The 11,465-nt window shown below is 42.0% G+C and overlaps 1 protein-coding gene across 8 annotated transcripts in view; it reads right to left on the bottom strand.

Moving 5' to 3' along the window:
• Window positions 1–583: 583 nt before the first annotated feature.
• Window positions 584–11,465, bottom strand: part of mllt10 (MLLT10 histone lysine methyltransferase DOT1L cofactor) — a 33,517-nt gene continuing 22,635 nt past the window's right edge. For 6 of the 8 annotated variants that reach the window (XM_029842670.1, XM_029842673.1, XM_029842672.1 and 3 more), the window contains 9 exons: window positions 9,156–9,273; window positions 6,586–6,658; window positions 5,438–5,622; window positions 4,739–4,888; window positions 3,722–3,765; window positions 3,364–3,647; window positions 3,164–3,187; window positions 2,843–2,930; window positions 584–2,766 (listed from right to left, as the gene is read on the bottom strand). In XM_029842670.1, coding sequence (XP_029698530.1) covers window positions 2,500–2,766; window positions 2,843–2,930; window positions 3,164–3,187; window positions 3,364–3,647; window positions 3,722–3,765; window positions 4,739–4,888; window positions 5,438–5,622; window positions 6,586–6,658; window positions 9,156–9,273 — 1,233 coding nt within the window. In that variant the 3' untranslated portion in view covers window positions 584–2,499. The remainder of the gene's footprint in view (window positions 2,767–2,842; window positions 2,931–3,163; window positions 3,188–3,363; window positions 3,648–3,721; window positions 3,766–4,738; window positions 4,889–5,437; window positions 5,623–6,585; window positions 6,659–9,155; window positions 9,274–11,465) is intronic. The other 2 variants (XM_029842675.1, XM_029842674.1) reach the window with 2 other exon arrangements.

The raw sequence follows: 11,465 nt of genomic DNA, 5'->3' as shown, positions 1-11,465 counted from the left end.
TAAAAGAGATGGTGGGTGGTGATGGGCTGGAGGGAGGGGCTGCAGTGTGCTGTATAAACAGCCTGGCTGTGATTGACAGGGCTGATAGTGGGGGGAATGGGGGCAGAGGGTGCTTCGGAAAAGGGAAGAAATGCAGGGGGGTAGTGATCTTGAATGCATGCAGGTTAAGTTTTATGTATGTTTGTTGGGATGGGGGGTGGGGGGCAGGGGTGCAGGAGGAAAGTGAGCTTTTAATTACCAGGGCAGAAGCAGATGTAGCAGAATGGTGGCCCCGCCTCTAAACACACACGTACACTGATGAATTCCAGCTGCCAAAAAAAACATGCGTACGTGAGAGAGGTTTTGTTAAGAGATTTTGCTTAATGTGAAGATGATTGAACAATACTAAAATACTACAACAGGATATAAAATACTGAACAGGTGGCATTTAAATGGTTGTTAAGTCAGCATTAAATTAAATATATTTTAGATGAAACTTAAGATAAAAAAATTAATTTGGTAACTTTTAATAGTTGTGTAAATTCCTCTTAAAGTTCTTTCGCCGTGTTTGTTCTGAGCAACAGAAGACCAAATACCAGCAATGTTCTCAATAGTGGTTTTTTTTTAATTCAATTTATTTTGGTGTTTTGAAATACAAATGTCAAATTTCAGCCCCGTCGTTTTCCATTCGTACAAAATTGACCCGAAAAATGTGCACGGATGAAAACACGGTGCTCCCAAGTATAAAATGATTTCTCATCAAGAAAATGGTGCAAACCTTAAAAAAGAAAAAAAAAACACAATGTCCCTGAACATATAAAAATAAATTAATACTTTGTGTGTCCAGTTGTTTGTCAAAACTTTTCTGTGTTATTTAAGATTTGAACACACAAATTGAGGCTCCGTTCCTTCACACCAGCACAGCCAATCACAATTAATTATGTACACCGACGGCCAATGAGAAAGATCTATGTACACTTTAACGAGGTAAAACTATGCTGCCGAAAGCCCTCCTCCGGCACACTTATCCCACCTACAAAGAGCTATGGACAGCCACAGGCCCTCCCCAGTCAGCCAACTATCAAGTAGTTTCTAGCTTTGCAAACACAACACTGAGTAGAAGTCAATAAAAGGGTTTACAGCAAAAATCACCTGTATGAGGAACTTAAACGAGACAAACATTACACAGTAGTACAAAAGTGTTAAATTTCATAACCAGCAGGATGTTTTTAAAATATAGCATTTTTGCCCATTACACAAACAAATCAAATAAATAAGAAAAAGCTAATATTAGGTTGGCTTTGACATATTTCCTGGTTTTAGCGACTGTTGACGAATGTTTCTTTGTGAGTCTTGTAGCTTAATTAGCAGTAGAGTTGTGAGGAACTGAGGCCCAGGGATGCAGGTCCATGAAAAGAAACCCTGTCTTTCCCCCTTCAGGCCTCAGGCACTTTGGGTCTGGACCCTGACTGGCCAAGTCCTGACTGTCGTGTTTTTCTTTTTTAACTGACCGCCGCTGTCGGTCTTTTAGGTCCCGCTCGAGAGGTAGGTGCAGCAGGGGGCTCAATCAGGAAGATGAAATGTAATGGCTTCCACATGCTGACAACCAACTGCGTAATCTCTCTCTGCAAAATCTGTGCCACGTGGGATTAATGCATCCCTCTGAACATTCAACCGGCTGCTGTTTTTCCCCATTTTGTTCCTTTTCTATCAACATTTCCCTTCGCTGAGTGAACCCCCCGTATCTGGCCCAGAGAAGAGACAGTCGTAAGCAAGGCTTCTGTGGTGACGGCGTGCGGCGCGGCTTGGCTCGCATTAATGGATCCGTACAAACGCGGTGACAAAGACGCAACAGTGAGAACAAGTGGGATGTTTCCACAATCCTCTGGCCCAGTATTCCCCCGTGAGACGGATGTCAGATGTACATCTGCTACTGTTGCGTACTATGCTAGGGAGCTGTAGAATCTTTTATATATATTTTTATATATGTACTTCTGTTTACTTTCTTTTGTGTGTGTGTGCATCTACTAGCCTTTAGTGCTGAGGCCCCCTGAGAGAGTGAGACAGCAGACAGACCACAGTGAGAGGGTTGCAAGTGGAAGTGAAAATAAAAAACAGACAGTAAAGAGAGGAAAATGACTGAGGCCAGGAAACAATAAAAAAGTAAAGCTTATCTGAGAACTGACATTTTGTTGCTTATTTACCCACATTAAGTTGCAGTGATATTAAATGGAAAAAAAACAAAGCAGCACTAAAGATAAAACATAGGGGAAAAAATCTAGAACTGTAGAAATAAATAACCTCCTAAATGTAACTGGGTGAAAGCAAAGGAGTGCGATCACCAGTCATATTGTGGTACATCAACAGATGACTGGAGCCAAAAATGTACCAGAAATGCAGATTTCTCCCACTGCTGGACTGTACAGTTGTGGAACATTTCCTGAAAACTCTGCATATTTATTCAAAAAGAAAAAGCAGCAGTGAAAAAACCAACCCAAAAACCCCCGAGAGCCTCTGCTGTCATGTCTTCTCCTGGCCCGCTACACCCACAGCCTTCTCCGTGAGTCGCGGCTTCTGCGTGCTGGAGGCTGCATGTGTGTCAGTGTGTGCGTGCTGCAGGGTCAGAAAGGGCTTGGCGGTGATGGTGCCTTGGCCCTTGCTCTGGGCGCCGGACAGCAGGTTGTTGATGGGCAGCTGAGTGGAGGAGAGTGGGATGGAAGGAACCTGGGACTGCAGCTGCTGGAGGTCCTGCTGCTGCATCAGTTGGTAGAAAGCCTGCTGCTGCTCCTGGAGGAGAAAGTAAAGTGTTTAAAGGAGAATGGATTCAGGTGAGGACCGGCTGATTTGCAGATCTGTGTCATACCGCTGAAGGCTGCGACTGCAGTAGCTGCTGGATTTGATGCTGCTGCAGGAGGAGCCTTTGCTGCTCCAGGAGGCCGAGCCGGGCGGCACTGGCGAGATAAAACCCACCGTCATTGGTGCCATCATGAGAGTCCAGAACACAATCTTATTAGGATCAACAGGGATGTTTGTAGATCTCTCGTGGCTGGAGCTGAAGTTATGATCAACTTCAGTCACTCAATTATGAAGAACTCGACTTGGATTAAATTCAAAACAACTCAGACCATGTGACACGGCTAAACGCAGAGAGAAAAAACTGTATTTTACAGATGTTTTGTCTCACCTGGTCTTACTAGACGGTGAGCTGCTACAATCCAACACGCAAGCAGAAGGTAACAAAAGAGAGCGAGTGATAAACGTCACATTCCAATGCTTCGTTACGCTCATTAACTGATTTTATTCCCCCCAATGATATTTCTGCTGTATGAGTGAGAGACAGACTGAACTAATCCACCTACAGCACCAGCAGTTGTCAGAACACACCTGTTAACGGGTAACGTGATGCCCGTCGTTAGAGGGCTGGTGGTGCCTGTCGGCGCCTGGATCACCCCGTTCAGAGCGCCGACGATTCCGCTCATGCCCATTGAGTTCCCGGTGCCCAGAGCCCCCATCAGACCCGCCACTCCTCCCAGTCCCACGGGGGCTGTTCCTGGTACCATGGTGCCGCCGTTGAGCTGCGGCTGGGGCGGGCTCTGAGAGACAGACGGCGGTGTTGAGAGGGATGACGTGGAGCCACCGCTGCTGTGGCCACCGCATGACGCGCTGTCCTAGAGGCGATGATTGGGTTGGAATCTTGGAATGGTTTGTTGATCTTGAATGTAGATCTTACAGATGTTCTTACCTGAGCTCCAACAGGTAATGACGAGTCAGCAACTCCTTTCACATCTACAACACATTAGATCAGAGGTGTCAAACTCAAATACCCAATGGGCCAAAATTCAAAACTGGGACAAAGTCATGGGCCAACATTGATATTTATTGAAAAAACTCTTCCTCCAGCTATAACAGGGAACCTTATGATATGGACCCAAACTAGTTTTGCTCAACAACTGAACATGGAACAAGCAAAGCTTAACACAATATAATATATAATTTATTATTGCACACATGCAAAATCGAAATTCAAATAAAAAAACACATCACGGGCATTCATTGTTTCTCTTTTAAATTTCAACAGCAATCTTTTGCTATTGTAAGTTGATGTAATGTAAATCTAATGCCTTTTCATCTCTTCTACTTTCTGGCACCTTTGAGTCATTTCCAGGTGTTTGTGCTTGTCGTGGTGTTGCGTTTTATTGTGTCATCTGTTGTTGTTCTCCTTGTAATGCACATTGGCTCCAAGACAGACAGGTCCGTCTTTTACATATCTAAACAGATATTCTGCCTCTACCTGTTCAGAAAGGTCCTATTTTCTGCCTTTCTTTTTACCATTTTTCAGAGGGGTAGTGCGGTGCCAGAATTAGCATTAGCATACAAGGTCGCTATGACTACTTCCTCTTTCTTGGTGGTTGGCAAGCCACAAATTGGTGCATTACCACCACCAACTGATGTGGAGTGTGGATTTTCACACCAAAACACCAGCAGAGAATTCCAGTATTTGTAGTATTAGCACATGCGCTTTAAGTGATAATACTGGCGGGCCAGCTCTAATAGTCAATTGGTATGGCTTCGCGGGCCAAATATAATTACATTATGGGCCAAGGTTTGACACCTATGCATTAGATTATCTATTAATAAGGACTTATTTACGTGCATGTTTTTCCGAGAAATGAAATGTACTTAAACAAACAATGTTTGACATCTTATAGGCTAAACAATTAAGAAGTGATTATGGATTATGTAAATAATGTGTGTTTACCAGCTGAGGTTGTGGAGGGGGTGAACGGCACAGAGAGCTGAGCGCTCAAGAGCTGTAGCCTCTCCTTCTTCATGGTCAGAGTTTTAATCTGCTCCTCCAGCCTCCTGTTCTCCTCCTGCAGCTGGTGGAGGGACTTCAACATGCCCACCACTACAAAAAAGTGACAGCTTTAGTAGCTGCAGAGTAAGTTGGAAGCTTAAAATATGAAGCCACAGAGAAGCTGCTCTTTTCATGAAGTCAATCTATTTATTCAGTGAGTGATTGATTAGACAGCTACAGAGATGGCCAGATCAAAATCAGCCTCAGAACTCTGACCCCAGTTCTTGTATAACCTCAGATTAAATGAAGACAACAACCCAACTCCAGATGAAAAGTGACCTTCAGTAAACCCTGGACCACCTTCCTTTTCATTTCCACTTTCAAGGCCCCCGAAGGGGACTCCAGGTAGGCAGACAACTGACAAAGAACGGCGGACGCTACAATAACAGATAAAGTGAGAAATCGACTGACGAGATGGAGTGAGACAAGCGGCAAATGGCATTAGATGGAAGGGTAAAGGGCAACGGATCAATTGATAGAAAGTGAGAAATGAGGCAAACCTGAAAAGCACTGGATATAATGATTTTTTTTGGCAATGTTTTGCAAAACCTACTGTGAGTATTTATTTGTGTGTGTGTGTGTGTGTGTGTGTCTCCTCACCATCTCCCTGAGCCCCCTGTTGCATCAGGAAGTTCTGCCCCTCGTTCCACTGCCTCTCCAGAAGCTGCTCTATGCTGGTCGCCACCGGGGGCATCATCTCCCCACTACCCCCTGTCCCTAGCAACCCTGGCCCCGGCAACGACCCCGAGGAGTCATAGCGGATCTGCAGGCCACCAATAGGAGAGCTAAAAGAAAGAGTGAGGGAGAGAGAGAGCATGAGAGAGAAAGGATGGAAAAAAGGGATAGAGAGGTCAATGGGGTGATTAATGGCCCAACATAAACGTCAGACAAACATAGACACTGCTGGCAATAAAGTTACATCAATTTGTTGTTACAGTGGCCTCTCATGAAAAGAGGCGAGCGAGCGAGCGAGCGAGAGAGAGAGAGAGAGAGAGAGAGGGAGAGACAGACAGACAGACAGGAATGATATGATATGAAACACTGGTATGCAAAACAAATAACAGAAATAGGAGGTGGGGGAAGCACAAACATCTTACATAAATAATTTTCCTTTAAAATAACAATGCAAACCTTACACTTTGATTTTCTACGTCATGGCTACAATATTGAAAAGATGAAATAAGTTCCATTTATGTATAGCTAAATAATAAAAAAAAAATCAGATTAATAATGAAGATGAATAATTCTGACCAACCTCATCAAGTGAAACTATCCCGCCCACAAAGATGCAACCAACAACAATAAACTTCAATAACCCCTGAAAAATCCATTCAAGAGTTACCGAACGAAGGGGAGGCAGAAAATGACCAGCCTGTCCTTCCATGTGTGAATACACCAAGGAGATGGAAAAAAAAATAGCTGGAGCTGAAGGATGGGCACCACCTTCGAAAACATGCAACCTATCGTTGGCAGAGACGGCAAAATTTGCCCGTTGGGCTGAAAGGCGAAAGCAAGAGTGTGTGTGTGTGTGTGTGTGTGTGTGTGTGTGTGTGTGTGTGTGTGTGAGAGGCAAGAGAGCACCAGAGACACAGAGAGAGAAAGAGAGAGAGAAAGAGTGAGAGCAAGCAAGAGAGACTGGGGGAGAAGAGGGGCCAGCAGAGGAAAATGCAGAAACAGGGAGCAGTGAGGAATGTAAATGGGGAGGGAGGGTGAAGAGGGGGGACTCGTGTGCATGTGTGTGTACTCACCGTGGGGTGGTCTTTGGAGAAGCTCTTACAGAGAAACCCTGTGCTCCTACTCCACTGTCTCCAACCTCCTGATCTACACACAAACACACTAAACATTAATCGTTCCTCTGAATCATCACTTGCCAAATCGATAATATACCGGCAAGCATTTTCCATCTATTTATTTTCTTTGCAGCATAAAAATAAAGAAAACAAACTGAAGAAATTGTCAGGTGAAAGCTTTAATATCAGGTATCCTGTAAGTACTGAACATTATAAATAAAAGTGTTTCAGTCACTTTCAATCAATCTTCTAACATTTTGAATCAAATCATCAGTGGACAAAGATAAGAGGAGACGGCTCTTTTCATGACACACTTGAATGGAGAAATCACAATAAATTTGATGGAACAGATTATTTCATTAGTATTTATTATCTGCAGAGGAACTCAGATACAGTTTAAAGTTGACAGAGTTTACATTTTTTTCAAATCTTTGCACTCTGGTCTCTCTGGTCTTTTTACTTCTTTAAAATAAACGCTGATGAAAGTTCTGTCTTTGTGGATAACATCAGCGTGATTACGGTACTCTTGATCTGTTCTCTACTGTATCTCTTTAACACCAGCCTTCATTAAAATGCCCCCCCAGTCTTTACCTCTTCATTCTGGGCTCCTGGCCAGACACTTCTTTTCATTTTCCTCAGCAAGAGTAATGAATCACACATGCGCACACTTTTGCATTTACACACTCGCACAAACTCCCCTCTACTTAAATACGGTCAATCCCAGCTTTTACCCCCACCAGGTCGCCACTCCAGTCCCTCGCTCTCCTCTTTTTTTCCTCTGCTAACCTTCGCCACGCCGGCACCTCCCTCCAGACACTCAAAAGCAAAGATGAGCGGCTGCCAAAGTAAACAGGCTGCGTGCACACAAACACGTGTGCACTTTGCATGTTTGCCTTCTCAAACTTTTGTTCACACTTGTTCTGCAGCACATCATTTTTTTTAAATTACACAATTCGTTTTTTTATTCTTTAAAAACTTCAAATCCTCAAAAACCAAAAACCTGTAAATGTTGTGTATTCTTCTGTCCCTCCATCAGGCTAAATGTATTTTAATATTATAATTCACATAGAAAAATATTAATAGGATTCCAAACTGTTGTGGGCCAGATTGAAGACTGAGTACATTAAATGCTAAGTTAAATGTACTTTGGCTCAATTTAGCATAATTGTTTTTATAATGCTTTTAGTGGTTATAGTAGAGGTATTTAGTGTAGCATTACCTTTAGCGGACACATCTTGGAATGTAATATTAACTTCATCAGCTGCTCAGAGATTGATTTGTGTTACATTTGTGCACCCTTCTAATCAATAAATAAGAGACTATCATGAGCTTGTGCACATTGATGTAACTAAGAATGACGACGGTTTGTGAATGTGTGCACATTTGTGGGGTGGGGCCGATTCTGACGGATAACTGAGATGCTCCAAGTCAAAATTAAAAAGCTGTTAAAATTGATAAAGAATGTTTGTTTTTAAAATGTGGTTCATAGTTATTTAGGAGAAATTCTACTTTCTACAGTTATGTTAAACTCATTTGTTGCCTTCACACATGGTTAATAAAACTAATTCTCATTTAAAATGATTACAATTAAGAAGATTGAAATGTATTTTATATTTGTGTGGTTTGTGCTGCTGTTTATATTTAAACGGGTCTTGTTAACTTTTCAAAGGTAAGGAATTAAATCATATTTTAAACATCCACTGTGTTCCTATATCACAATGTGTTCCAACTGATTAAACGGTTAAAGTTCAGTGGAATAAATTAAATAAATTAGCAACCATAGTCTCAGAAACTTTGTGAATACAAATATCAAATGTTTCTATGGTTATATTTAATCAATTGATGCCTTTTCTATTTAATATAAATTACAGTGCACAATAAAATATCTGAAATTTATTATTAATTGGAAACTAATTTAATGCTAGAATACGAAAGTTGGGTTTTGTGCAAAGAAGCATAAAACTTGCTTTTGTCGACAAACAATCTGCTCAGTCTCTGCTGCACCCACGCCACCCTCCAGGGGTCAGATCGGGGAGCTGACCTGCAGGTCAGAGCGGATCCATGACCGATAGCAGGATCTTCCCACCTTCCTCCTTCACTCCGGACTTCTCTGTGTCATTTCCTTCTCTCAGCTCCTCCAGATGTCTTCCTTCAGGAAGTGGTCCTCTGATTACTGAAGCCACCTTCTACTCCTTCATCAGCTCCACTGCACTCTGATAACAGCGTTCGCTTCCTCCTTCACTGCTCGTCTACATCGTTACAACTCGGCTGGTCCTTGTGTTTGTTTACACTTCAATTAAATGTGCATCTTTGTGAAAACAAGAGTCCGGAAAAGGGGCAAGTTAGAGAGAGAGACGAAGGCACTCATGATGTGAAAATAGAGTCGGGTGGGAGGAGCTTGAGAAACATCAGAAGCACTGACCCTTGACCTCTACATGGGAGTGATGGGGGTGTGACCTATCCATTATCTACATCCAACACGCACAAACACACACAGTCAAGAAACTGCATTACGCATGCTCTCATACCTGCTGGTGAGGCCTCTGACTGTGCGATGAGCGCCGCCATGGCTGAGTTTGAATTCAGCCTGTTGCCGAACATGTGTGAAGAAGCAAGGTTAAAGACGGACCCTGACAGCCCACTCACCTATGGAAAGATGGATGAAAGAGAGAGAGAGTGAATTATAGAAATGTGCATAAAACCCTCCATCTGACATAAAGGTAATAAATAAAAAGCAGTGAGAGGAGTTTAAATTGATTTAACTATTTTAAAAAAGTTAACAGATGAGTGTTTTATACAGATGAGGGTTTTCTTATGTTCATACATTTTCAGTAAATTTTGGTTGCTTAATTTTACCATTTTTTACTTTATATGTTATCATTTTAAAAAGATGAACTGTGAGTTAGATGTTAGTTTAACAAATGACATTTAAAATTCATTTACCATAGAAAATGTTGTAGAATCATTCAAGATTATAATTTTCTTCAGTTTGAAGAAAATAAAAAGCATCATTGAAGTAGTTTCTCATAACTTAAACTTAGAATTTCAAATGAATTGACGGTTAGCTAAGTTAAAAGATTTGTGTTTGAATAAATGCAACTGTGAAGAATTTGACAGAAAAAAGAAATTTTAAATCTTGGCAAAGACCTTGCAGAAACACAATGCAGGTCTAACATTTTCATATTTGGCAATCAAGGATATTTTTATGGATTGCGAGTGCGACACTCCCACATTTGTGCAAATCCGCACGCGCACAGACACACACACACACAATGCTGACATGATGACAAAGTGTTTCTGATGCACAGAATTTAATCCAATTAAGGCATTTCCCAAATAAAGACTGTGGAGGGATGGGTGGGGTAGGGCTGGAGGGAGGGGCATCTCTCTCTCACACACACTCACACACACACACACACACACACACACGCACACACACACACACACACACACACGTTTGTCTTTTTAAAAAAAAATGGTGCAATGGTTTCTAAGATGGGTTAAAACGGATGGTTTCCCAACAAATGTCTCTGTCTCATAGCCCCGCCCATTTTACCATCAACATTCATTTTTCATTCAAAGTCATTCTCCCACTCCTTTTCTCTGCCCTAGGCTGAGAGCCAGTAACAGAAGGCCAGGAATCTGCTCGTGGACTGAAAAAAGCAGACGGTTTGTGTCTCTGTGACGTGCACACACGCACACAAGACTTCTCTTTCTCTTTTTTTAACTATATAATTGCCCAGGTTAACTACAGCAGTTTTAAAAATGTGTAGCAACTGCAAGAATCTTATTATTCTTTACTAAATAAAATGGCCATGTAGGTCACTCTCACACTGACAGACACCCACACCCATACACACACACAAGGACTGCAGGACACCTATACATTCTACCAATAGGCATGCTATCCTGTGCCTCCCTGGGCCTCTCATCCTACACAATAAACTGGATGGAAAGAGGGGCAAGATGAAGGCCAGCCGGGTAAATTGAAGGCATGAGAGTATAAGCACCCCCTACATACACACAGACACACACAGGTCTGATCCCTCCTCCATCTATCCCTCTATCCCTACTGTGGTGCCTGTCAGATGTCATTACATCACAAGACAACAGAGGGAGAAACAGAGAAATGGTTGGGGACAAGAGAGAAGGAAGGTCGAGGGTGAGATCAAGTGTGTGAGAGAGACAGAACGAGAGGAGGTGGGAAGAGGACATGGAAGAAAAATGGAGATGGCGGGACAAAGTTCACTCTTTTGGGGGAGTTTTTGAAAAGACAAACACTGGTCAATGACTCAAGATAAGGTTTCTTTAATGTGTCAGGAGTTGAACTGGTGGGATTAGAGTATCAACAGCATAAAGTAGAATAACAGTTATACATTTACATTGCATTTTGCTTCTGAGAGCGGTGGATAAAGTTCATAAATGGTTAACATCCACTTAAAATACCAGGTTAAATCTGGTATTAACTTCATGACTTCAATCTGATGAAGCAAGAATTCCAACTGGACTGGAACATGAAGTCATCCTTTTCTTGCTCAAGAAAAAAATTGGTTTTCAGATACTTCCTTACCTGTAGTCTGTCTGATATAATCCCCTTTCATTCATTTTTAAAAAAACATTTACAGGACTAAAAACCATCACTTCATGAGGCAGACCCTTTTCACTAAGGTCAACCTTTATTGAAGTTGGCTAGAGAATCACAAATGTTTAAATAGGGAAAAAATAACCTTTTCAGTGCTCTGAATAAACCACAAAAACCTTCCACGTGTGCAGCGCTTTTAAAAATGCACTCAAGGTCAGGACACAAACATTTCACACATAATTAACATGGAGGGAAT

Source organism: Takifugu rubripes, chromosome 10 (genome assembly GCF_901000725.2).
Source record: "Takifugu rubripes chromosome 10, fTakRub1.2, whole genome shotgun sequence".
Taxonomy (NCBI): Eukaryota; Metazoa; Chordata; class Actinopteri; order Tetraodontiformes; family Tetraodontidae; genus Takifugu; species Takifugu rubripes.
This window is presented reverse-complemented; position numbering and strand designations above follow the sequence as displayed.